The 27,123-nt window shown below is 35.6% G+C and overlaps 2 protein-coding genes across 2 annotated transcripts; both read left to right on the forward strand.

The window, feature by feature from the left end:
• The first annotated feature begins 184 nt into the window (after nucleotides 1–184).
• On the forward strand, nucleotides 185–1,954 carry LOC148779608 (exopolygalacturonase-like). Its single transcript, XM_088852672.1, has 3 exons — nucleotides 185–358; nucleotides 1,090–1,404; nucleotides 1,661–1,954. The coding sequence occupies exons 1-3, from the start codon at nucleotides 185–187 to the stop codon at nucleotides 1,952–1,954; spliced, it is 783 nt and encodes a 260-aa protein (XP_088708798.1).
• Nucleotides 1,955–5,774: 3,820 nt separating this feature from the next.
• On the forward strand, nucleotides 5,775–26,547 carry LOC18435281 (exopolygalacturonase). Its single transcript, XM_088852674.1, has 8 exons — nucleotides 5,775–5,935; nucleotides 9,377–9,593; nucleotides 9,765–9,965; nucleotides 10,051–10,104; nucleotides 24,719–25,033; nucleotides 25,294–25,583; nucleotides 25,816–26,041; nucleotides 26,210–26,547. Exons 1-8 carry the CDS (start codon nucleotides 5,775–5,777, stop codon nucleotides 26,435–26,437), a joined length of 1,692 nt encoding a protein of 563 aa, XP_088708800.1. The 3' UTR covers nucleotides 26,438–26,547.
• The last annotated feature ends 576 nt before the right edge of the window (nucleotides 26,548–27,123 follow it).

Raw genomic sequence — 27,123 nt, forward strand, 5'->3', positions numbered from 1 at the left:
AACAAAATCAGTTGGAGATGAAGGGAAGAGAGAGAATGTGGCAGGCTAACACAAAATGAGGAGAGGAGTTGAGAAGTTGTAACTGTAAAACAATTACATCACAATAAATATCCATTAACCTATCAATCAACTTCATCAAATCATCTCTCTCTCTCATTAATAGCTACAACTAAAGAAAATAAGAATGGGTTTCTCCAAAAACAACTCCAAAGCATGGGCATTGCTTTGTTACGTTGTTTTCATAGCAATAGCATATGTGGCTGCTGTAGAGGCAGCAAATGGCAACTCTTCTTCAGCTGGAGAGTTCAATGTGATGCAATTTGGTGCCATTGCTGATGGAACCACGGACAACAGCGAGGTAAACCATATCAAACCTAATACAACTTAATTATATGTAGATTAAAATACCAGTCTTGGAAAGATTGACTCGGGCCAGGTACTCAACCCAGGCCCGAGCTGAATAATCAAACCTGAGTTTGAGTAACTCATCTTGGGTTGGGCCGAGTTCTGGCCAAGGCAAAAAAATGCTAAAAATAAAAAATTTCCAAAAATAAGAAAATATGTTTAAAGTAAAATTAAATAAAACACATCTAACTGGGGTTAAAAGAGTAGTGAAAAAAAGGGATTTTCAAAAAATCAATTTGTGATGGGGGGTATTTAGAAATAATCCAAAAAGAAGGAAAAATGTAAATATAAGTATTCATTATTTATCAAAATGATAAAAAACATAAAAGAATATATTACACATAAATTTCTTATGTTTTGAATTCTTTTTTTTTTTTTAGATCCCTAAGTTGGACCATCCAAGTCAGAGATACTCGGGCTCGCTAGGGTGGCATGTCCGAGTTACTCGGGCATCCGAGTTGGCTTGTCTGAGTAATCCAACACTGTAAAATAACAATATGCACTCTTAAAAAATTGGACTTGAGTGTAAAATATGAAATATAAAAAGCATTTTTAAGGTTATGAAAACAAAATGAGATTTTGATTTACACAACAGAAACTGTTCATCCATTGCAACAACATACCAATGTTTACATTTTCCAAACCTCAAGTTAGTTGGCTTATAGTGGCTTGAAAGTTTTTCAGGCTTTCGGAGCAGCGTGGAAGGCTGCATGCGAGTGGAAAGGGCCATCACGCCTTTTGATCCCTGAAGGAATGTTCCTTGTCGGTCCAGTCCTATTCAAGGGTCCGTGCCCCAGTGCCTCACCCATGGTTGTACAAGTGAAGGGCAAAGTGAAGGCTTTGACAGATATGAGCAAATACCCTTCCGACGAATGGATCGTGTTCCAGTATGTAGATGGCCTCGTGGTAACTGGGGGAGGGACGTTTGACGGCCAGGGAGCATCTGCATGGCGCCTCAACCAGTGTCCTAAGAAAGCCCACTGCAAACTTCTCCCTACGGTACAAATGATCTCCCTCCTCCATCCTATTCTCATTTATAAGACTGTTCTAGGTTAGAAGACTTACTGTAACTACATAACTTATAGCATTCTTGGATGTAGTCTTATGTTTAGTTGAAGGGAAATTTGTCGTTTCAACCTTGTATTAGGGCGCAAAAAAAAAAAAAGAAAAAAAGACCAACAAATTTTCTAATTGTCAAGGTTACAATTCATTGAGAATTATGAATGTTTTCTCATGATAATTGAAACTTCTGCAGTCATTGAAATTCAATTTCATTACAAACGGGGAGATAAGGGGCATACATTCAGTGGATAGCAAGCTCTTTCATATGTTATTATTTGGGTGCAAGAACTTGAATGTCCAATCCATCAAAATCTCAGCGCCAGCTGACAGCCCCAACACTGATGGCATCCATGTCGGATCATCTTCCAATATCACGATCTCAAGATCTCACATTGGAACCGGTGATGATTGCATTTCCCTTGGGCCTGGAAGCACCCAAGTAACCGTGAAGAACGTGTTTTGTGGACCAGGACATGGCATTAGGTGAGCTATGACATCTTATTTTTAACATTTATCTTAACAGGATTAAAAGGTTTATTAAGGAATTTATACCTTGAAAATTGGAAAGAGGAAAGGAATCCAAATTTTAAAGAATTAGGAGATAGAAAAAGAAATAATTACATCTAGGCTCTTACTTACTTTGGCAAACTTGAAACTTTCTTTTTGTTTTTAAAATCGACACACACAAAAGAATTTTTAAACTGACATTTTCAAGTTAAATGAAAATAAATTGAGCCTCATTGAAATATCTTCATAAATTTTAGTGTTGGAAGCTTGGGCAAGTTCTCCAAGGAGGAGGGTGTGCAAGGGCTTCATGTGGAGAATTGCACCATCTCAGACACCACCAATGGTCTGAGGATCAAGACATGGGCAGGCTCAGACAGCAGCTCGGCCTCCAATTTCACATATGAAGACATCGTGATGAACAACGTGGCCAACCCCATCATCATAGATCAGCAATATTGCCCTTACTCTTCTTGCCCACAAAAGGTAAAGCATTAAAGAGTACCACTTCTTGCATAAGGCTTTGCAATGCAAGAGCACTCATGCATTGAGTGTGTGTGTGAGATAGAGGTTTTGATTCATCCATGGAGTTCGATACATTGAGATTCACTGAAGAACTGATTTTTAACAAACCTTCTCATGCTTTTTTTGCAGGGTCCCTCTCGAGTCAAGATCAACGATATAAGTTTCAAGAATATAAGAGGAACCTCTGCTTCCAAAATTGCAGTAAATCTATTGTGCAGTGAGGCTTTCCCGTGCCAAAATGTTCAGCTTGATGACATCAAATTGGAGTACAATGGACAAGGGGAAGCTTCGACGGCCTCGTGTACCAATGTAAAAGGGGTCTCTACTGGGATACAAATACCACCAACTTGCATCTAGAATCCATCCTCACTCTTTCTATTGGTTTTAAACATTATTGGAAGGAGGATGCTTCATTCTCTTTATCAGCTTGATGCCTTCCCTCACATGATCAGAATTGAATATTTTTATGTGAGTGAAAAATTGTGCGTCATCTGTGTAACTTGTTTTTCAATTTCAATAAAACGGGTAGGGGACCATCATCCCCACTGATTCACCTAAAAAAACTATAAAAAATTGCGTTATCTACTCAACTCATAAAAATCAAATATAACATAAAATGTGAATTTACAAATATAGCATAACTTGTTTCTTTGAGAGGAACTGAGCTTCTTTGCTTTGTTTTCACCAAAATCAAAAGCTGCATCTCTCTTCTATGCGACATACAAACCTTGATTCTGAGATGCTCTTTGACTCATCCAAAATTCTCTACGCAATTGGATGAGTCCAAAGCCCATACAGAATTCCTTGATAATAGAGGAACCAACAAGGGATGTAGAATGGTGGACCCGCAGGGCCACAAAATTCCATCAAATTCTCAATTGGCCAAGGGCCAAAAACCAATGGATTTCATCGTCTTATAGAATTTTAAAAACTGACTGATTAATCCTTATAAGACAAGGGAATGGAGCATTACAAATAATATACTGCTCACTAAATGCACGAATTTGAGTCCCATGTGGACCCAAAAAATGATCCTACCTTAGAGGCAAAAATATCACTTCATTGAATTGAGTCAAAAAAAAAAATCTTGGATTTTATGACTCACCCCAAACGATCTAATATGACGTCTAATGAGTGAGAATGATTGTGACCTCTATGTACAAAAGATAAATGGTTTATTTGTGGACAATCCCTTAGGTAAAAAACAAATCATGGTGCAAGTTTCCGACTATAACCATTCAATTAGGCCACGATTATACACATGCCAATGCGATTGACATTTTCCTTTAGAATATTAGCATGTGAATGCGGTATTGACATTAGAAAACAACAAAATGTCCTCCCAGCAGTGTTGCTTTTTCTTTTGTCATATCAAATATTTTGAAAAGAGTATTGCGAAGTAATTTGTGCAATTTCAACAAGACCTAGGATTTATAAAAAAGTAAAGCAATCATCTTCAAATCTTGTCTCAAAAATAATTTGAGCATGGGAAATCCCTAAGATGGCTCTAAACATTATAAAATTTTTAGCTCAAAAAATGATATAGATCTTGTGGATATGTGAATACTTGCTCTGCTGTAGTTGTTGCCAATGGGGATCCTCAAATCTAAAAGGTCATGGGGCCGACCTATTAGGTCCAAAGTTTGATGCCACTGCTGTGGTGCCGATAGCATCCATTTCTCATATATCGCTATAGAGAAGAGGGAATGTAAATTTCAATTAGAATTAATTAAACAACTTCATCTTTTAATTTAAACAAATTTCTCAATAGAAAAAATATTGTAGTTAAGGTTTTTATTTTTATTTTTATTTTCTTCCTGCAGCCTAGAATAGGTTACGTTGATTTACTCTTTTATTCTTTTATGACGCAATATAAAATTTACCGGCAAAGATAGCCACGTTTAAGAGAGAAAAATAAAATCGTGAAGAAAATCTCAAAAAAAAAGAAAAAACCATGCTGATACAGGTCTGGCACGGGTCCATAAACACAAAAGATGAAACAAGGCCCACAATGGGAGAATACTATGTTTATTCCATAAAATTCAATCTCCCATTACAATTGTGTACATCCTTTTTTTATAAAAAGTCCTATATTTCTAAAAGAAAAGACTTGGTAACAAAAACAAAAACCCGCTAACCTCTTCTCTTCCCATTATATCCTCTATCAAACTTTCTAAATAAGATACTCACCCCTATTAAACCAATATTTCCTGTTCTTAACCATGAGCACTACTCTCCTCCTTTCTTTCAAATTGTTGCAACTCTCGTTCTTAAAGAAATCAAACGAACTCCTTTGCCTATATATCCAACTTATTCTTCTAATTCAAAAGATGATTTGGCTTTAACAAATAAAACCAACCTAAACTTCTCCTAAACAAAAAAAGACGTCAATATTTATCTCTAAACCCAACTTCCAAAAACAAGATAAACTTTCTATAATGAACTATACAAAAAGAATGAAAGATAATACGCACCCTAGACAACGACAAAAAAGATTTATCTTTTCTAAGAAAATATATTTTCTAAAATATAACTTTATCAATCAAAATTAAAAGAAAACCCTAATAACCTTATTTCTAAAAATTGCTCCTAATAAAACAAAAATAATAAAAAAGCTCCCCTAACTTCTAAAAATAAAAATTGCAATAATAAAATTAAAATTTGTAACTGCTTCTGTGTCATTTTCTCATAGGGTATTTGTATCTTTGCTTATTTAGAGAACTAACGGCTTGAGTTAGAAGTCTAATTTTAAGTAGATCAAGGGCTGAAATTAAATTGTGATTACAATTTGTTAAGAACAGTGTCTTAGGGTTTTTCTACTATAAATATGCAAACGTTGAGCAAAAAAAGATAAAGAAAAAGAATAATTGATTATTGGATTTATGATGGTAGGGTTCCCTACATGCCCAAAGAGAGGTTATGTTTTGTCAACTTTGTTTTTTATTTTTATTTTTATTTTATGTTTTCCTGGCCTGCATCAATTGTTACCAAAGGCTTTTGATTCCTTCATCATGTGGCCATTAAAAACATCTATTATTTTGTATATAGACCACATGGATCAATTAATCCCCTTTATGAGAATCCGGGATTTTCTAATCCCCACACTTGTGAGTCTTCCTCAAGAAAAGGTTCCACGAAACTCGTTCCCAACCTTCTTTCTGAGTGTTGACCCAGTGTCAAGCTCCTAGGCCCTCACCTGGATTGGTGTGAAGAGGGATCTAAAAGTCCCTTACTCCCCATCTCCTAGCCTTGGTGGACCCTCCACCAATGTACCTTGCATGGGTGGCGCACTAGCCACCACAGACCGCATGCACCCAGCTACTGGTAAGTCACTTGTTAGTCCCACTGTTGGGGGTAGCCGAAAAGCCGTGCCTTCCTTTCTTGCAAATGGCAACCCAACTGTCAGTTATCCTGCGGGTCGCTGTAAGGCCAGCCCCCAGTCTCTATCACATCACACCCTTGCAACAACAGGCTTGACACATCGAGGAGGAGGCCCTAAGGCTGCCACCTCCCACACACGCACCAAAGCTGGTGATCCATCCACTCGAGCCACACCTCGGGGCAACCCTCACGCTGCCTCGACCACTGTCCGGGTTCGGGTCTTCTTGGACCCGGTTTTAATTTTTTCACATTGCGGTCTCTGTTCCTTTTTTTTTATTGTACAACATTGAGGGGTGGAACGATAATTTTAAATAGACTAGGGATGACACTTAATTGTAATTCGGATTTCTTAAGAAGCAAGTTAGGTCTTAAGGTTCTTCTATTATATATACAGTAATATAGTATTGAACAAAAATAAATAAAATCATTTGTTGATCTTGTGAAATTGTTTTTGGGATAAATTCCCATGTAAACCCAAAGAGATTTTCTATAAATTTATTTTTATTTTATTTTCTTGGTCCTTCTAGTTTTATCTTTTTTACCTACATTAGAAAAAATTAATCAATTAGCTAAATTTGTGAAAAACATTTCTCGACTAACACATAAATGATGTGACAAGGAGAACCATTTTTGGGTTCCGAAGCATAGGTGAACACTTAAAAAGGGAATTGTCTGTAAATAGGCAATTTATCTTTTGTATATAGAGGTCACAATCATTCTCATTCATTAGATGTCAAATTGGATGGTTTGGGCTGAGTCACAAAGTCAGAGAATTTTTAATTTAAAACATTGTGTCTATTCAACGGCACTCTTACAACTACCCATTTTGAAATTTAAGGGATAAGAATGATTGTGACCTCCATGTACCAAAGATAAACGGTTTCTTTATAGACAATCCCTATAAAAGTAGATTGTCTAGACTCTAGATAATGTATTATAAGGTACAATATTTATCAATTAAAGTTTTTTATTTTCTTTTCCTTCAAATCCTCAAATTTCAAGATCGTTAAGAATTGAAAGTACAATTTTTAAGCCTTGTGCTGATATTTTCCTTGCATAAAAGCCAGAGATATAATTGTGAAATGAAAGCTCCAATGAGCCAATATTTACACGGTATGGTAGCCGATATGCTTGAGAGATTGCACGCCACGAAACATGGATTTTCTTTCTCTCTCTTCAAATCTCAATCAGAAGAAAGAGATTACTGACGTAGAGGAAAATCTCTAATTTTTGCTGCTTACTCTCGCCTTCTTCCCCTATAATACCTGGTACATGATCATTATTTTAATTTAATTTTGTGTCGGTAGTTTGAGTTTATTTTTAGATAGAAAATACATTGATAGAAAATTTATCCAGTTATTTCTACAGTTTGATAGTAATTATTCTAATATTTGTTATGAAATTCAATGAATTTTCATTAATTTAGGTATAATTGATTAATTTATGCATCTGTAAAACGAGAGAGGTGCACACTTTTACAGGAAAGAACCCAAGAAACCGTAAACACAATTTACATTGAAGAAAACACAAACAAAATTATGTTGGTATTGTAATCTCTTGGTCTACTCCACATCATGGTCCTTCCGTATACCCACAGACATCAAGGCAATTATCTAAATACCCCCATTCTGAGTCTCAACTAGAAGAGAATCCCTGGCTGCCCCAAGTTGCAAGTTCATCAACTTGCTTATTTCTTTCTTTCTTTTCGATCCATTACCTCTCGATTTCTAATAAGTTGAAATTTTTTATCCACCATAGGACTCCAAATCCCTTGTGCATCTTCTTGCACTAGCAAATGACATTTGATGAGTCAAATTTAATAATTCCTCCGGTCCATAGGGGGTTTGAAGTTTGAACACATTACACCTTTGGGTTGAGAGTTTATCTAGTTTGGATCTGAAGCCCGAATTTGGATTCCATCTGGATTCAGGTCTTAATCATCATCATAGGATTTTTCCAATTAATTGGGGTCAGATACATGAGTCCTTGTCCGTCAGTCTGCTCTATTAAATGTCATACCTTCATTGAGGCCAAAAGTCCCCATATCTTTTCATACTCATTCCAACCATGTCCTTTTGGGATTGTCCCTTGCCATTTTCAATACTTTTACTTGAACTAACCCGAACCTCATAATAGGTGATGTACTGGGTCGGCGTCACACATGGCCAACGTACCTAAGTCTACTGTCTCTCATCTTTTGCCTATTGGTGCCACGCCTAAATTTTCTTGAATGGATTCATTTTGAATTTTATCCCTTCTTGTCTTGCCACTCATCCATCTCGACATCCTCATCTCTACTATACTCATTTTATGGGTATATTGTTTTTTTGACCGCCCAACAAGTCGTCCCATAAAGCAAAGCTGGTCTCACTGCGGCCCTATAGAACTTACCCTTCAGCTTCATTGGTATGGATAAAATATAATATTAAATAATTTATATTGACAATTTAGATTTGAGAATGCCTTGTTTGTTAAAAAAACTTAGTAAAAGAACATTTGCAGGCTACCTCATCATGTTTCCTCACATGAGAGTCTTTATATAAAGTGTAGCTCTTGTTCAAACAAAGAAATGTGACTATTTTGTTTTTTTTATATGTTAATGCTGGGAATGGAAGGTGGGTCTTTATATTGAGGCATTCATTTGTTCATAATACTCAAATTGTTTTAACATTTTACATCAATTCATGAAATAAGTCACCAAATGGTCATTTTCACAAATTCGGTAACGATACTTTTGATCATTTTGCTCTTTCGACAAAGTTACCATGCAGAGTGTAAATGTGGAAAGCATATTTGCGCACAAGCTAAAGGTGTAGGAGATGCGATTTTGCGTTTTGCACCTGCAAACGTGAATTGTTGAAAAAAATTCTCAGGATTATCTGAAAATCTATTTTTATATTTAATTAAAAAATTTTAAGCTCCAAAAATAATTACAATCAAGTAGATCTATAAACATATGAAAATCTTGAAAATGGACAGTCGACTCAATTTTTTTTTTTTCATATTTATACGATGTCGAGATGATCAATTAGAGGTTTCAATATTAAAGCAACATTTCCCATAGATTTTTGAGGTGCATATATAATTCTACATTTTAAAGTTGCAACCTTAGATAAACTTTTTGCTTTGTTTAATGAATACAGATATTGATATACACATTAAGCTCTTTCGTTCCCTTTAATCAATTAGGACTGAACCCACCTACTCTCTATGAAATAAGACGTCTATACAAAATTGGAACCCACACAATATTTGTACTATTTCAAAATCGAGTAAATCGGGAATAAAACCCTGCTATCATCATGTATTTGATAAGTTGCAATCACAGGCCATTTCGAACGCTAACAAGTTGCCACCCTACAATAAGACCTTAGAATCGTGTGATAATGCGGGAAGATTGCACCTAAACATATGCACGTGTACGAAATATTAATCACCAAAATAAATTCTTAATTTTAAAATTGCATATTCGATTATAGAGAGATGAATAAAAATGAAGGTGCAAATTCCCTAAGGAGGAGGATGTGCAAGGGATCCATGTGGAGAATTGCACCATCTCAGACACTACCAATGGCTTGAGGATCAGGACTTGGGCAGATTCATCAGCCAGCAGTTCTGCCTCCAATTTCACATATGAAGATATTGTGATGAACAATGTGGCCAACCCCATCATCATAGATCAACAATATTGTCCATACTCTTCTTACCCACAGAAGGTACATTAAAGATTACCATTTCTTCCTTCAAGACACAAGCATACTTGCACACAAAGAGAGGAGAGAGAGAGAGAGAGAGAGAGAGAGAGAGAGAGAGAGAGAGAGAGAGAGAGAGAGAGAGAGAGAGAGAGAGGGAACTGATTATGAACACACCTCTTACTTTTGTTGCAGGGTCCTTCTCGAGTCAAGATCAGCGATATAAGTTTCAAGAACATTAGAGGAACGACTGCTTCAGAAGTTGCAGTGAATCTCTTGTGCCGTGAGGCTTTCCCATGCGACAATGTCAAGCTTGATGGTATTAAATTGGAGTACAAGGGAAAGGGGGAAACTTCGATTGCCTCATGTACCAATGTGAAGGGGATCTCTGCTGGAGTACAAATGCCACCAACTTGCCTCTAGAATCCATCTTCTCTCTCTTTCATCACTGGTGTTTAAGATGCTGCATTGTCTTCCTCAGCTTGATGGGTTCCCTTATTTGGCCGATGGCTTCCCTTGCTTGGGGCATTGGCATGTACACATCATGATATGATCAAAATTGAGTGTTTTTATGCAGTGCAAAATTGTGTCTGGCAGGCTTGCTATCAGATTCTTGAAAATGAAATAATGTGAATTTACCAAATGCAGTATATTTTGTTTCTATGAGAGAAACTGAGTTTCTTTGTTTTCAATAAAAACAGCAGCTGATTCTGAAAAGCACTTTCACTCTTCCAAAATTCTCTACCAAAATGGATGGGGCACTATTCAGACAGGTCCTTGATAATAAAGGAGGCAGCAAGAAATGGATAACGGTAGACCAGCAGGTCCACAAGATCCCAACAAATTCTCAGTTTGCCAGGGGTTAAAAACCAATGAATTTCTTCCATTAGGAAAAATTTGAAAACAATGACTCTTTAGTGTTTAGTCTTTATAAAAGCTCAAGGAAATGGAGCATAACCAATATCATATTGTTCACTAAATGAGCGAATTCGAAAATTTTGAAAACAATGACTCTTTAGTGTTTAGTCTTTATAAAAGCTCAAGGAAATGGAGCATAACCAATATCATATTGTTCACTAAATGAGCGAATTCGAATGGCATAAAAATACTCTAATCCTAGAGGCAACAAGATCATTTGCAGTACTTGTAGTGCCTATTTTTCATATATTACGCATGCCAATGAGATCAAATTTTGTCTTTCTGAATATTGGCGTGTGACCTCAGGATTGACGTTTAAAAAAAAGGGTATCGTTTGCATAAAGTTGCAACCTTAAAGCTGCACCTCCAAAATTTAGCATAAGATGCAATTTTTATGTGAATTTTTTTTAAGATGGCTTGATAATCTATTTTTATCTCTAATTAGGAAATTTTAAACTCTAAAAATGGTTCAAATCATAAATACATGAAAATTTTGAAAATAGATGGTTCGAATAATGTGTTGCAAGATTCATTATTTTTTGGAATATATATATATATATATATATATATATATATATATATATATATATATATATATATATATATATATATATATATATATATATATATATATATATATATATATATATCCTCACATCTTGATGTCAAGATGATCAAGTAGAGGAATTTCCAATATCAAAACAGCCTTTTTTCGATAGATGTTTGAGGTGCACCTTAATTCTAATTCTAGAGTTTAAAGTTGCAACAACTTTTTTCCTTAAAATAAAAAAGAAAATGTCCTCCCAACAATGTTGTCTTTTTCTTTTATTTTATAAAATATTTATAAAGAGCATTCCAAATTAATCTAAAAAATCTGGCAATTCTAAAAAATTCAATGAAAATTAATTAAACAGGCTTCATCTTTAGATTTAAGGGTACATATTCTACTCGCTTGGTCAGGAGACCTACTGGGAGGATTTTTTCAATATGAGAATTTGGGAACCACCTAAGGATTACTAGATAATTGTTCTAAAAAATAAAATAATTAAAAATTGACTTTTCTAGTACTTAAATCTCTCCATTTAAAAATGGGATGATCTCTATTTCATTTATGAGACATTATTATTTTTTCAAATGAATATGTGATACAATTAGTATACCTTATCACATACTACATATATAAAAGAAAAAAACTATTTTTGGGTGCATCCACCAGCCTACTACGTATGTTACTTGGATCAAACAACCCACTAAACCACGGTGATCCAACTACTAGTGAAACATGTTGGACCGAATTTTAGAAATAAAGAACGAAAGTTTTATGTTGTAGTTCAAAGATGTAAAAGGTATTAAATGTTTTTTTGCAACTTTATTTATGTAATTGAACCAGTTTTGACTAGAAAATACTGGTTAAATATTAGTCTCGATTGGTTTTCAACCATACCCGATTTTACCTCGGACTAAACTAACTAAAGCACTAGTCGGCAACCCACCAATTTGACCATTGCTTTGGTTAGGTTTGATCCTATGCTTGAACCACAGACCCCTTCTAAAGTCCATTTTAAATATAGAGTTTAGATAAAAAAATTTACTAGTAAAACATAATCAAAATTTACTCATCAATACTATTGATCACAACAATTACGGATATGGAAAAAAAAAAAAATTTAAAAAACTTATGAAACATATTCATTTTACGTCTCACATTTTGTAGCTTTGGAGTAGCAACCAGTGTCTGACAAAATGAACAGGACTAAAAAACCGGCCAAGGGCTGGGTTTGAGTTCGAGTAACTAGTAAACCAAGCAGGTCCCCCCCAGTAAAAACAATATTACAAAAAAAATCCAAAAAATTATGAAAAATATATTTAAAGCATAATTAAACAATCCTCATCCAAATGAACTTGAAAAATAGTAAAACAAATGGATTTAAAAAAATTAATTTGTCCCAGGGAGTATTTTAGAAATAAGTGAAAAATGAGTAAAAATATAAAAATAAGTATTCATGCCCAAAACACTTTCCAATCTTTATGAAAATGACAAAAAAATATTCAAGAACGCATTACAAACAAATCTTTTATTTTTTGAAGTTTTATATAATTGTTTTTTAAAAAAATACTCCGCTATACCACCTAAACCGGTCGAAACTTGATTGGCTAGTGCCCGGTGCTGGTTTGATCGGCCGGTTCCAAGTTGGATTGTCCTCTTAATTGAATGTAATTAATAATGTGTTTGATATGTCCAGCACGTTCTAAATTATGCCCTTGAGCGGCTTCTGGATTGACTAAGCTTGGACTTTGCCACATGTGAAAGCACTTCACATTCCCCACGTTCTCAAGTTGCTCACCACCCATATCTTGTTCCATTAGCTTTCCCAAAAGAACCATTCCCTCACTAACTCTCTCTCTCTTCCCCCTCTATTATCAGAATAGCCCAAAAAAGATATTTCAGGTAAAATTCTCTTTCCATATATATAGAAAATTGTTTCATGTGGGCTGGACCGCATTGCTGCAAATGCGATCCAAAAATGTAAAGCAGCCATCTTAATGATGGATGCAAGTAGGTGTTCCATCTAAAAACAATGAAAACTAATAATTCATATGTTTTTTTACTAGAATTATTATTTCCATTTTTTAAATTTTATTTATTTTTTCATATTCATCATCGATTATATGTCTTTAAAAATTAAGTCTTATAATCCATCTCAAAAATAGATTTATTAAGAGGCCCCCATTTCTACATATGCAGGCTGGGCTGCATAGAAACAGGGTCCTATATATAATACTCTGAAAGATGGCCTCTTACAACGGCCGATCTGCCGCATCTAGAAAACCGCTATTGTCTGTTTTTACCTTTGGATCTTGATCTCAGGATCTAGATCTGTCTAAAATCTCACCCTGCCACTCTGATCTGATATTGCTATTGGCCTTCTGAAACTCTTGTGAAAAAACTAGTCCAAAAAAAAAAAAATCATGATTTATTTTGATTTTAACTTTACACTATTTTTTATTGTTAGTAAGATCAAGTCTGTTACTCTATTGCTCGATCATGCTCCTTGATCATCTGAAACTTGACCTTAAAAAAAAAAACCTCTGAAAATTTGTTATATGACCAAGTTTGTTATTCCGTTACTCGATTATGTCAGTCTTGGTATGCGAATTGTCGAATCTGTCTCGGATATGCATCGAGTTCGGTTGGCTCTTCAAGTGTCATTCTGTTCTCTCAGCTGTTTCGACTGCTTTGTTTGGAATTTCTGTCTGATAGATTAAGCCAACTCTGATATGGGTCTCAGTTCCTGATCAAGCAATATAAACTTGAAGATCTAACTGCACGTTTCCGCAATTAGTGTTCAAATTCCGGCTGCTCTTTCTCATAGCATCTTGAGTTTGAGGGGGAGTGTAAAAAAAAAATATATATTGTCATCAAGTTTATATGGATGATGTATATTGTAATCTGTATATTTGGAAAAAATAAATATAATATATTGTATTTATGATAAATTTGAATATAATATAAAATTTATTTCTATTATTGTTATCTATAATTTGTCGAAAACAAGTAAGACAGAGTGTCTTGGCGAGTTTTACGAGGTGCGCGACTTGCTGAAGAAATCTCACCCTTTATTTTCACTATTGCAGGAAAAGGTCGCCAATATTTCGATGAAAGTTTGACCGACCATGCTGAATTGGACCATATCTGTGCCCCCGAGTCATCAACCAATGATTAATGGTCAGCTCATTGTGCTTCGAGCATGTTATTAAAACCACTGCTCTATTTGTCCGTATCCCATTCATACAAACGTTGGTTAACATTAAATACTAATATACAAAGAGTTTTGACGCGGAGATAGGAGAAACCCATAGACTCTCTTCTCTCTTTTTTATAACGCCCTAACAACCCTTTCTCTCTCTAGAGTCCCCAACAACCCTCCTCGATTTGACTCGTAACCACAGTTGAATACTCGTCATATACTACATGCGCATGTACTATATAAGAAATGGAAAATAGCTTACTCATTCCATCTGTCTTGTGCTCAGGAGAAAGTCAGTTTTGTTTTGGGATTTGAGCAGGTTTCGTCCCCAAAATGAAGCTCTTCTCTCTCTTTCTCCTCGTTCTTTTCCTGTCTTCAACCATTGTCTTCAAGACTGCACAAAGTAGATCAGTTCCAGGTATCTCTTTTGCAGAGAATTATGAAGCCCAAACTAGATCAATTCCAGGTATCTCTTTTGCAGAGAATTATGAATATGAGCGGCAAGCGAGTACGAGAGAGCTGGAGAGGCCAGGAGGTTTGGCTCCGCCTACACCATCAGGATCGCCGCCCAAGCACACATCGGAACGGGGCATTGAACTGCCTGGCCAATCTCAACGGCAATCTTTTACTTCACGCTAAGGAGCTACAAAGCATTAATCCGAAGACAGATAGCGAGGGATTTTCTGTTCTTTTTATTGTTAAGTTAAAAGACCGCTGCTTCTAAGGAATGCTTGTAGAATTATTATTAAAAAAATCTTAATGTTAAAGGAATACAATTTTTTTGGTGAGTAAATGAGGAGAGGAGCCCGACTTTCAGTAAGAAATGAGTTTAAGACATAGCGTTGCAAATCGTCTAGTGCTTCCAGGAATGCATATACAATCCATTACCTATTTTCTTGTACCAATAATTGAAGTTCGTTTTATTATTGAGTCGAGTATCCTGAAACTTACTGGACTCGTTTGGGAAGGGAGAAATAATTTAGGATCCAATTTTTATAGGGCTGCAGCCGTATCTATTGAAATAGGGTTGTAACCATATACGGTTGGACGGAACAAAATTTGCACAAAACTCAAAATGAGAAACCGGGCTTCCCATGCCCCGTTGCCTGTCCTGTTACTTTTATAAAATCTTATTCACCCATCTATCCAACATTTGTAAGAAAATTCATCCCCCGCTCCTACTTCGTTTTTCTATACTCAACAACTCAACTCAAAACCACTTTGAAAACCCCAATAACCTTATTGTAAATCTCTCACGGCTAAAAAGCAACAATTTTTTTAAAAGAAATGTTTTATTTATTTAATTCTTTTTTTTTTTGGCATCCTTGAAAAAAGAAAGAAAGTATCCTCCCAGTAATGTTGCCTTTTTCTTTTGTTATAAGTACATAAATAGGGCATTCCAATTTAATCTAAACATTTAGGCAATTCTCAAAATTCAATGAAATTTAATTAGACGGGTTTCACCTTTTGATTTAAGGGCACATATATTGTGCTCCCTCAGGATTATAGGTTCCTTGTGCTCAATGGGTGAAAAGACCTACTTGGGATGATTTTTTCAATATGAAATTTTGGGAAGCAATTAAGGATTACTATATGATTACTCTAAAAAATTTTAAAAAAATTAAAGCTTGAGTTTTTAGCACTTAGATCTCAGCATCTAAAAATTGTAATGGTCTCTACTCAATCCCGAAACATTTTTTTTTCTTTAAGTCCATATGGGATACAATAATACAACAGTATACTTTGTCGCTTACCATATATTATATAACTATTTTTTTTTTGCTGCATCCACCAACCTACTTCTTAGAAATGCTAACGGGATTAAACAAACCACTGAACCAGTGATTGACTATGGTTAAGTCAAAAGTGGTCCAAGTGCTGGTGGAATTGGTTGGACCGATTTTAAATAAAAAGGGTGCTGGTGGAATTGGTTGGATCGATTTAAAAAAAAAAAAAGGAAAGAAAGTTTTATATAAGGGTGTGGTTTCTACAACGTTGCAACCTTAAACAATCTAATTAAGGCACGCCCATAATATGTAATTTTATTGTAAAAAATTCTTAGGATTATCTTAAAATGTAATTTAATATCTAATTAGAAAATTTAAAACTCCAAAAATGAGTAAAATCAAGTAGATTTATAAAAAAAACGAAAATATTGAAAATGGACGATCTAGATAATGTGTTCCAAGATGCACTATTTCTGGGACTCAAAAACCTTTTTTTTCATATTAATACATCTCAATGTCGAGATGATCAATTAGAGGGTTTTTCAACATTAAAACAACCTTTCCGATATATTTTTGAGGTGCATATGTAATTCTACATTTGAAGGTTGCAACCTTATATAAACTTTTTCTTTTCTATAATAGCTTCAAGATATAGAATGTATAAATTTTTTTTGCACATTTATTTAGCTAGTTGGACAGGTCAAAATTGCTCATCTGACATGCCAAAACTGATCCAATATTGGTCTTGATCAATTTTCGACCATACCCTATTTTACCTCGGATCAAACTAGCTGAGGCAGAAATCAACAACCCAACCGATTCTACCACTGCTTTGGTTCATAGTTATTGGGAGCGCCCAACTAGGGTGGCGCTCCTGCTCTGAAACCCAGCGCTGGCACTCTGTGGTCGGGATCTTGCCTGGAACTTATTTTAAAGTTTTCGGGAGCTGGCACTTATTTATAGGATTCTCGATCCCATGCACAAATGAACACGATCCCACTTTCGTACGGAACGCATTCCTTAAAATTGTAGATCTTGTTCTTGAATAAATTAGATCCCTGCTCCTAAAATTTTAGAAGCACGATCCCTACGTTCCCGGAATTCCATCCCAACATTCCCAGAACTTATTAAAAGAATTTTTTAAAAATAAAAGTATCTTTTAAAACGAAATAATTATATTTTTAGCCAAATTTGTACACAAGTGGAGCTCCGCTATGGGAGAGCGAACTAATCATGCACAAAACACGATCCTTCCTTGAATGGGGCTCAATCCTTTCCAAATAGGAAGACAATCATTCTTAGATGGGGTTGTGATTTTATTGTCGATAGAAACGCGATCCTAACGAATATAGGAATACGATCCCATTTAACCTAGAACGCGTACTCGTTAAATAAGGATCTAGATTCTGATGTATTGGGAACATGCCCCCTGTTCATTCGGGATCTCAATCTGCTAGTTTCACTCTCATCAGACCTCGCTCCTCGAGCTTTGGGCAGCTGTCGATCCGATGCTCCCGCTCCCGATAACTATGATTTGGTTAGGCCTTGATACCATGCATGATATACAATCCCCCTCCTAAAGTCCATTTTGGAGATAGATTTTAGTTAAAAAAAAATTTAGTAGTACAACATACACAATTTCTTTACAACAATAATCTTTATCACTACGATTATGATTTTGGAACATATTTGTACGCCATTCATTTTACGTCTCACATTCTGAGCATTGTAGTTGCTAACCAGTGTTTGACAAATTGAACCAGACTCAAAACTGGGCAAGGGTCAGGTCCGAGTCCAAGTACCTAGTAAAGTGACCAGTTCACATGACCTAATTGAGAAAGTCCCGACCTCTCAAAAAGAATGTTAAGAACTAAAAAATGCAAAAAAATATGTTAAGGCATAATTAAATAAAACTCATCCAAATGAAGTTGAAAAATATTGAAACAAATCAATTTAAAAAAATCAAATTGTACCGAGGAGGATTTTTTAAATAATTAAAAAAGAAAAAAAAAATATACAAATAATTATTCATTGCCAAAATACTTTCGAATTTTTGTTAAAATGATAAAAACAAATATTGAAAACCACATTACAGACAAATCTCTTATTTCTTATAATTTTATATAATTTTTTATTTTTCTAAAATACTCGACCGGATCATGAAAATCGACCATAACCGGATCGGCCAGTGCCCATATGCAATCTAACATTGTTGCCAACTACGGGATCGAAATCGAGAAAACGTAGACTCACTCACGCAAATGGGGATGCGAGGCGACGCGGGTTAAACTCCTCCAAGTCGAGCGCGCGTTATATAAATTATGGGCTTGGGCAGCTTCTTAATTGAATGCAATTAATAATGCCTCGTCTCATGTAAACGAGTTGCATGTTTTGCATTGACGAATTGAGGGTGGATAGACTAAGCTTGGACCTGACCACATGCGAAACCACTGCTCATTCCACATCCTCACCAACCCCACATACTCAACTTGCTCAAAACTCGTTCCGTCAGGTTTCTCAAAATGCAAACCTTCTCTCTCTTCCCCCTTCTATTATTAGACGGGATGAGTTTACTTAGAGGCGAGGCTATAAACAATCAAATTAGAAGCCACTTCAAAAATTTCACCAGAAGAGGTTGTTTTGATGCCTAAATATCCTCAAATTAATCATCTCGACATCAAGATGCATAGACATGAGAAAAAAATGGATTTCAAGTTTTCGATATAGTGAACTTTGTTGGACCGTCAATTTTCAAGTTTTCATAGATCTGTCTATCTACACTATTTTTGAAGCTTTATAATTTATAGATAAAGATGAAAATATTTTTTAAGGTTATCACAAATATTTCCAATAATGAAAGCACATTTCTCGACATTATTGAAGGTAGGCTCTAATTTGATTGTTTAGAGACTCGGCTCTATAAAAACCGCACCCTTATTAGAATAACCCAAACATTTTAGAATAACCCAAACTGCACCCTTATTAGAATGATCCAAACCTCACCCTTATTAGAATAACCCAACCTTTGAACCACATATTGTGCAAAGGACTCAGTTTCTATGCGGACAAGCTCACATACGCTTATTAATAAAACTATTTTTGAGATGGATTTTAAGACTTAATTTTTAAAGACATGTGATCTCTAACATGGAGATCATGAATATGAAAACATAAACAAATTTTAAAAATTAAAAATAATAATTCTAATAAAAACACATTTGGACCTTTAGTTTGCTTTAAGATGGATGCTTACACTTCCTGGACTTCATATGTAGAAATGAGGTCCAGCCCTCATGAAACAATTTTCCTTGTACAAATGTGGTCCTGCCTGCATAAGACAATACTTCAAAGATAAAATATGTGAGACAATACTTCAAAGATAAAATATATGGGAACCAGGCGATTTGGTGGTTTTTGAAGGCGTTATATAAGAATTGATGCCTAAACCTTAGTTGGGGCATAAGTAGTGCTACCACCACAACCCCAACCCCATTCTCGAGTTCCATAGCACTTTGAGTCCTCACAATGAGCGATCCAGAAGTAACAGTTCAAAACCACTTTCAATCGTTTAATGAGTGGTCCAAAAAATATAAAAATACACACAAATAAAATGAAGACAAGCCCTCACAGGACATGTTTTTTTAAATTCCACGTAAACTAAGAAATATTAGCCTAAATTTCCCTTAAATTTACTTGGATTTTTTGCCTTGGTTTTATTGCGGGATAGTACATTGTGATACCATAATTTCCATATTGCGGTAGCAATGTGGTCCAAGGGGTGATCACCGTCCAATCAATGACTGGATCGTCATTAATAAGCTAAATTGCGATGTGTAATTGGTAATTGACATGTTTCCCGGTTTTTACCCTCAACCGCACGAATTGATATGAGAAGGGTGGCTTTTTTTGTGCAGTAAGCGAAGCATTGCTCATGGATGGTTTGCTGTGTAGACCATATTTTTTTTTGGGTAATTTATTGGGGTATACATGCTTCTACCCATTTTTTTTCAAGTAGATTAGAAGTTACCTTTTTGAATGTGTTAGTGGAGTAGTGTTAATGATAAGAATAGAAACCATAACGTGGTGACTAGGTGTGGGGTGCTACCACCACGACCTTAGCCCCTTCCCTCTGTCGACCATACTTAAGAAGGGAAAGTGTTGCCCTTATTTCTTTTTTTCTTTTTACTTTTTATTTTGAACAATATAATTTGGTGCTACTTCATACCAAAATTGGCTTAGGTCATCTACTGCTTGGTTATTTTGTATGTCTCTCTATCAATAGAAGGAGCATCCATAGTACACTTTATTCTTACTTACACTGAGTGTTTCAAAGCCCCGTGATTTTCGATCTGCTGATTTGGATAGAAATTGGCCGCAATCGAACTGATTCCATAATGGTATGGATTTCGGCCTGGTTCCCCTTTAAAATCTACTAATATGTTTTTTTCTTTTTAAGTTATCTAATATTTTCTTAAGTCCTATCTAAATCCCCACATCATAAATCTCTATTTTACTTTTTATTTTATTTCAATATTTTTTTAAATCATCGATTCAAACTGATCTTGACTTGATCTAGATCGCAATCCAATGATCTGACACATATATGTCGGTGAACAATTTGTTCCACCGATTTGGGTTTTGAAATGCTACTTACACCATTTACTTGTATTAATTGAGGGAAGTGTTTTATAAAACCCATCGTTCTTAAACAATTACAGTAAGATACACCTCTAAACCGTGTTAGAAAATGTAGTTTTGGTGCCAAAAACCTCTACTGAAGCTGCTGCAAAATCTACTTTCACCTCTATTTGTGAATTTTAAAGCTTAAAAGTGGTACAGTTTGTGTAAATCTATGAACACTTGAAATTATTGAAAATGGATGGTCTCGATAAGGTTTTGTAGGCTACACAATTTTAGAAATTGAAATTCTATTTTTATTTTTTCACGACTATACATCTTGAAGTAAAGATAATCAATTGAAGTGTTTTCCAGTATTAGAATAAACTTTCATGATGGGTTTTTTGAGGTGCGTCTTATTTTTATGGTATAAAACTGGCGCCTTATAGTGGGTTTTTTAAATATATCTTATTTTTGCCTCATTCACTGGACTTGCACCCGTCGGCTCTAAGTAAGTTGATAGAATCGTTCCATTATGATCTCGTAGCAGCAAGGACTCAAAGATGATCTGAAGCAGGTGGAAGTAGCTATAAATATGTCAACTGCATTGCATACTCCTAAAGTCCTCTTGCATTTTGATCCGGCAATTCCTGATTTGGATAGACAATTAGAATTGGGATTGATTGGGACCGAACTGGTTTTGAAATGGTATGAGTCCGAACACTACTCTCTCCCCCGAAAAAAACTTCCATTATATATTGTTCTTATTTTTTTAAAATTTACCCAATATTTTTTTTAGGTGCCTTCAATTCCCAACCCATAAACTCTTATTTTAATTTTAATTGTATTTTATTTATTTAATAATATTTTCTTGGGTTAACCGATTCAACCGATAGCCAAACAAGTTTTTGATTGAAAGAAATCTGTCACGGTTCGGGGATTGGTGTGTGAATTCAGTAGTACTAAAAGTAATTAATAGTGAAAGTGCGATACCATTGAAAAGTAAAGGCATAACTATTGTGCGAAAGAGTAGAGAGACAAATGTGACACCTAAAAAAAGAGGCAACAATTTGATGAATGCATATAGCAGTGCGAGACAACCCGGTCGGATTGACTCGGAACCGGTCGGTCAAATCAGGTCACGGGCGCACCCGGTTTTGGCCAATTTAGGTGATCCGGTTAGGTATTTTAAAAAATAAATTTAAAAAATATATAAAATCCCCCAAAATAAGGAATTTATTTGTAATGTGATTTTTAATGTTTTTTATTAATTTGAAAAAGAGTGGAAAGTGTTTTGGTCATGAATATAATTTTTTTACATTTTTCATTCTTTTCTGGGTTATTTTTAAAATACCTGTGGGCACTAATCTATTTCTTAATATCCATTTTTTTCACTACTTTTCTACTTCATTTGGAAGTGGTTTGTTTAATCATGTTATAAATTTACTTTTAAATTTTTTTTAAATTTATTTTGTATTTTTAAACACCTTTTTACCCTGCTGGGACCTGACCTGTTAGGCCGGGTGAACTACCGATTACTCAGACTTGGCCCTTGGCCGGTTTTCGAGTTCAGTTCAAGTAAAGGAACACTGGCAGTGGGGTAACTATGTTAATGAAGACGACTACAAAACTATACTGTAGAGTGCGAATTTCACCGTTGAAGACTAGAGAGAGAACTGCGAATGCACAAATGATAATAAGGATATTTGGTTTTGATGATTCTTTCTCGAGATTGGATTTTCCCCCACCCAAGAGTTCAATTTATCCTTCAAAAACAACAAAACAAACGGTCGAATTAGAAAAAACCTAAAAAACACTTATAGGCAAAATGCTACAGTGTTTTGCTTTTGTCGCGGACTTGCTATGTCTGTGGTGGTTTATTGAATGGACCCACAACAGATGGTGCCGTCCGTTACGATTCCGCATGAATTTTTGGATTTCATGAACCTCATATGTCCATGACAGTACCCGACCTGCCACAGACATGCTAGGTCCGTGGCGGTCGAAAAACACACACCCTCCAATTTTTTTGGACGGTGATTCGCAAATGGACGAAATCACTGTCACCTTTCATCTATAGGCATTGCGTAGATGCTTCCTAGTCACCACATTGTGGTTTCCATTCCCACCACTAACACCAACCTACTAATACTTTTAAAAAACTAATTCCTAATCTACTTGAAAAAATGGGTAAGGGCATGTTTTCCCCACTTAATTACCCCTAAAAATTTCTAATTTACTTGAAAAAACGGGTCTACTGAATTACCTCTAAAAATTTCTAATTTACTTGAAAAAATGGGTAAGGGCATGTCTTTCCCACTGAATTACCCCTAAAAAAAATTTGCAGACTCTTTTAGGAAGACATATTCTTTTAGTCTTAATTTGCAGACTCTTTTAGGAAGACATATCCTTTTAGTAATACTAGAACTCAAGAGAGAACCAAAATTTTTATCAACTCGTGACTTGAACAAGTGGTTTGATGTCTATATGTAAAGTGTATAGGTTGCAGTCAAACAAAGAAGGAAAACGCTTATACAAGTGCGAGGCTCTAAACAATCAAATTAGGGCACACTTTAAAAATTTTATTAGAAGAGGTTGTTTTGATGCCAAATATCATCGAATTGATCATTTCGACCTCAAGATGTATGGACATGAGAAAAAAAAAGGATTTCAAGTTTTGGAAATGGTGCATCTTGTAATGTATTTTGGACCGTCAATTTTCAAGATTTTCAAGTTTTCATAGATCGACTCGATCTATACTATTTTTGAAGCTTAAATTTTATAATTAGAGATGAAAATATATTTTAAGGCTATCACTAAGATTTCTAGTATTGAAACCACATTTCTTGACACTATTTGATAATTCGCTTTATTTTGATTGTTAAGAGCCTCGGCTTTATACAAACCGCACCCAACAAAGAAATATGTGTACTTGTTGTGATTTCCCCGAAGAAACGTATATTTTTATTGTTAATTGTCTCATCTTAACGGTCGCCAAACAGCTATTAAATGCAGTGGTGTTTCATTTTTAAATTTCTAAATTAAAACATCGATGCTCTTCATAAGCTCTCTCTCATTTAATTGTTGAAAATAATGGTGGGGAGGGTTTTTCTATAAAACTAGACTCTTTTTTTCGCTGCAGTAAATTAGAACTAGACCTACATTATCTCTTTGAAATGACCTTATTCAAAACAAATCAGATCCGATTAGGATCGTCAATTCCTGATCTAAATCACCCATAGAACCAAATTAGATCTAGATCGACTATTCCCTATCCGAATCAACAGGAACTAAAACCCCGCTAAAAGGGGCGTAATGAGTTGCCACCGCGGGTCATTTCGAAGGCTAAGAAGTTGCCACCATACAAATGTGGGGAGGTTCCACTAAAACTGAACGGGTTTTGGTTTTGGTTTTGGTTTTAGTTTTAGTTGCAAAGGAGTGTGGCTTATCTTACATGAGAGAAGCGTTGTTAAATCCCATGCCCAATAATAGGACGGGAACAATGATGAACATACATGAGATTAAATACTTAAATAACTGATCAGATGAAGAGAAAGAGAGAGAAACAAAATCAGTTGGAGATGAAGGGAACAGAGAGAAGGCGGCAGGCTAACACAAAATGAGGAGAGGAGTTGAGAAGTTGTAACTGCAAAACACTTACATAAAAAAACGTGTGTATGGTTTGCTAGCAAATACATTTAGCATCTTTCTTCTCACAATAAATATCCATTAACCTATCAATCAACTTCATCAAGTCATCTCTCTCTCTCTCTCATTAAAGAATATATTACACATAAATTTCTTATGTTTTGAATTTTTTTTTTTGTTTTTTAGATCCCTAAGTTGGACCATCCAGGTCAGAGATACTCAGGCTCGCTAGGGTGGCAAGTCCGAGTTACTCGGGCATCCGAGTTGGCTTGTCTGAGTAATCCAACACTTTAAAATAACAATATACACTCTTAAAAAGTTGGACTTGAGTGTAAAATATGAAATATAAAAAGCATTTTTAAGGTTTTGAAAACAAAATGAAATTTTGATTTACTCAACAGAAACTGTCCATCCATTGCAACAACATACCAATGTTTACATTTTGCAAACCTCAAGTTAGTTGGCTTATAGTGGCTTGAAAGTTTTTCAGGCTTTCGGAGCAGCCTGGAAGGCTGCATGCGAGTGGAAAGGGCCATCACGCCTTTTGATCCCTGAAGGAACGTTCCTCGTTGGTCCAGTCCTATTCAAGGGTCCGTGCCCCAGTGCCTCACCCATGGTTGTACAAGTGAAGGGCAAAGTGAAGGCTTTGACAGATATGAGCAAATACCCTTCCGACGAATGGATCGTGTTCCAGTATGTAGATGGCCTCGTGGTAACTGGGGGCGGGACGTTTGATGGCCAGGGAGCATCTGCATGGAGCCTCAACCAGTGTCCTAAGAAAGCCCACTGCAAACTTCTCCCTACGGTACAAATGATCTCCCTCCTCCATCCTATTCTCATTTATAAGACTGTTCTAGGTTAGAAGACTTACCCTAACTACATAACTTATAGCATTGTTGGATGTAGTCTTATGTTTAGTTGAAGGGAATTTGTCGTTTCAACCTTGTGTAAGGGCGCAACAACAAAAAAACAACAAAAGAAGAGACCAACAAATTTTCTAATTGTCAAGGTTACAATTCATTGAGAATTATGAATGTTTTCTCATGATAATTGAAACTTCTGCAGTCATTGAAATTCAATTTCATTACAAACGGGGAGATAAGGGGCATACATTCAGTGGATAGCAAGCTCTTTCATATGTTATTATTTCGCTGCAAGAACTTGAATGTCCAATCCATCAAAATCTCAGCTCCAGCTGACAGCCCCAACACTGATGGCATCCATATCGGATCATCTTCCAATATCACGATCTCAAGAGCTCACATTGGAACCGGTGATGATTGCATTTCCCTTGGGCCTGGAAGCACCCAAGTAACCGTGAAGAACGTGTTTTGTGGACCAGGACATGGCATTAGGTGAGCTATGACATTATTTTTAACATTTATCTTAAAAGAGGAAAGGAATCCAAATTTTTAAAGAATTAGGAGATAGAAAAAGAAATAATTACATCTAGGCTCTTACTTACTTTGGAAAACTTGAAACTTTTTTTTGTTTTTAAAATCGACACACACAAAAGAATTTAAACTGACATTTTCAGGTTAAATGAAAATAAATTGAGCCTCATTGAAATATCTTCATAAATTTTAGTGTTGGAAGCTTGGCCAAGTTCCCCAAAGAGGAGGATGTGCAAGGGCTTCATGTGGAGAATTGCACCATCTCAGACACCACCAATGGTCTGAGGATCAAGACATGGGCAGGCTCAGACAGCAGCTCGGCCTCCAATTTCACATATGAAGACATCGTGATGAACAATGTGGCCAACCCCATCATCGTAGATCAGCAATATTGCCCTTACTCTTCTTGCCCACAAATGGTAAAGCATTTAAGAGTACCACTTCTTGCATAAGGCTTTGCAAGACAAGAGCACTCATGCATTGAGTGTGTGTGTGCGATAGAGGTTTTAATTCATCCATGGAGTTCGATACATTGAGATTCACTGAAGAACTGATTTTTAACAAACCTTCTCATGCTTTTGTTGCAGGGTCCCTCTCGAGTCAAGATGAACGATTTAAGTTTCAAGAATATAAGAGGAACCTCTGCTTCTAAAATTGCAGTAAATCTATTGTGCAGTGAGGCTTTCCCGTGCCAAAATGTTAAGCTTGATGACATCAAATTGGAGTACAATGGACAAGGGGAAGCTTCGTCGGCCTCATGTACCAATGTAAAAGGGGTCTCTACTGGGATACAAATTCCACCAACTTGCATCTAGAATCCATCCTCACTCTTTCTATTGGTTTCAAAGATTATTGGAACGAGGATGCTCCATTGTCTTTATCAGCTTGATGCCTTTCCTCACATGGGGTTGTGGCACGTACCATATATATGATCAGAATTGAATATTTTTATGTGAAAGTGAAAAATTGTGTGTCATATGTGTTACTTATTTTTCAATTTCAATAAAACGGGTAGGGGCTCATCATCCCCACTGATTCACCTGAAAAAAATATAAAAAATTCTGTGTCATCTACCCAACTCATAAAAATCAAATATAACATAAAATGTGAATTTACATATATAGCATAACTTGTTTCTTTGAGAGGAACTGAGCTTCTTTGCTCTGTTTTCACCAAAATCAAAAGCTGCATCTCTCTTCTATGCGACATACAAACCTTGATTCGGAGATGCTCTTTGACTCATTCAAAATTCTCTACGCAATTGGATGAGTCCAAAGCCCTTACAGAATTCCTTGATAATAGAGGAACCAACAAGGGATGGAGAATGGTGGACCCGCAGGGCCACAAAATTCCATCAAATTCTCCCTATATGCACGAATTTGAGTCCCATGTGGACAAAATAAATGATGTAACCTAGAGGCAAAAATATCACTTCATTGAATAGAGTCCAAAAAAAAATTATTAGATTTCATGACTCACCCTAAGCCATCTAATTTGACAT

The sequence above is a fragment of the Amborella trichopoda genome, chromosome 12, assembly GCF_054954075.1.
Source record: "Amborella trichopoda isolate Santa Cruz 75 chromosome 12, AtrichopodaSantaCruz75HAP2 v2.0, whole genome shotgun sequence".
NCBI lineage: Eukaryota > Viridiplantae > Streptophyta > Magnoliopsida > Amborellales > Amborellaceae > Amborella > Amborella trichopoda.

Coding starts and splice junctions, on each gene's coding strand:
- LOC18435281 (XM_088852674.1), top strand. CDS start 5,775: ATGGGTGGCGCACTAGCCACCACAGACCGCATGCACCCAGCTACTGGT. Junction 10,105..24,718: donor CTTGCTTGGGGCATTGGCAT/GTACACATCATG, acceptor AAAGTTTTTCAG/GCTTTCGGAGCAGCCTGGAA. Junction 26,042..26,209: donor ACTCTTCTTGCCCACAAATG/GTAAAGCATTTA, acceptor CTTTTGTTGCAG/GGTCCCTCTCGAGTCAAGAT.
- LOC148779608 (XM_088852672.1), top strand. CDS start 185: ATGGGTTTCTCCAAAAACAACTCCAAAGCATGGGCATTGCTTTGTTAC. Junction 359..1,089: donor GAACCACGGACAACAGCGAG/GTAAACCATATC, acceptor AAAGTTTTTCAG/GCTTTCGGAGCAGCGTGGAA. Junction 1,405..1,660: donor ACTGCAAACTTCTCCCTACG/GTACAAATGATC, acceptor AAACTTCTGCAG/TCATTGAAATTCAATTTCAT.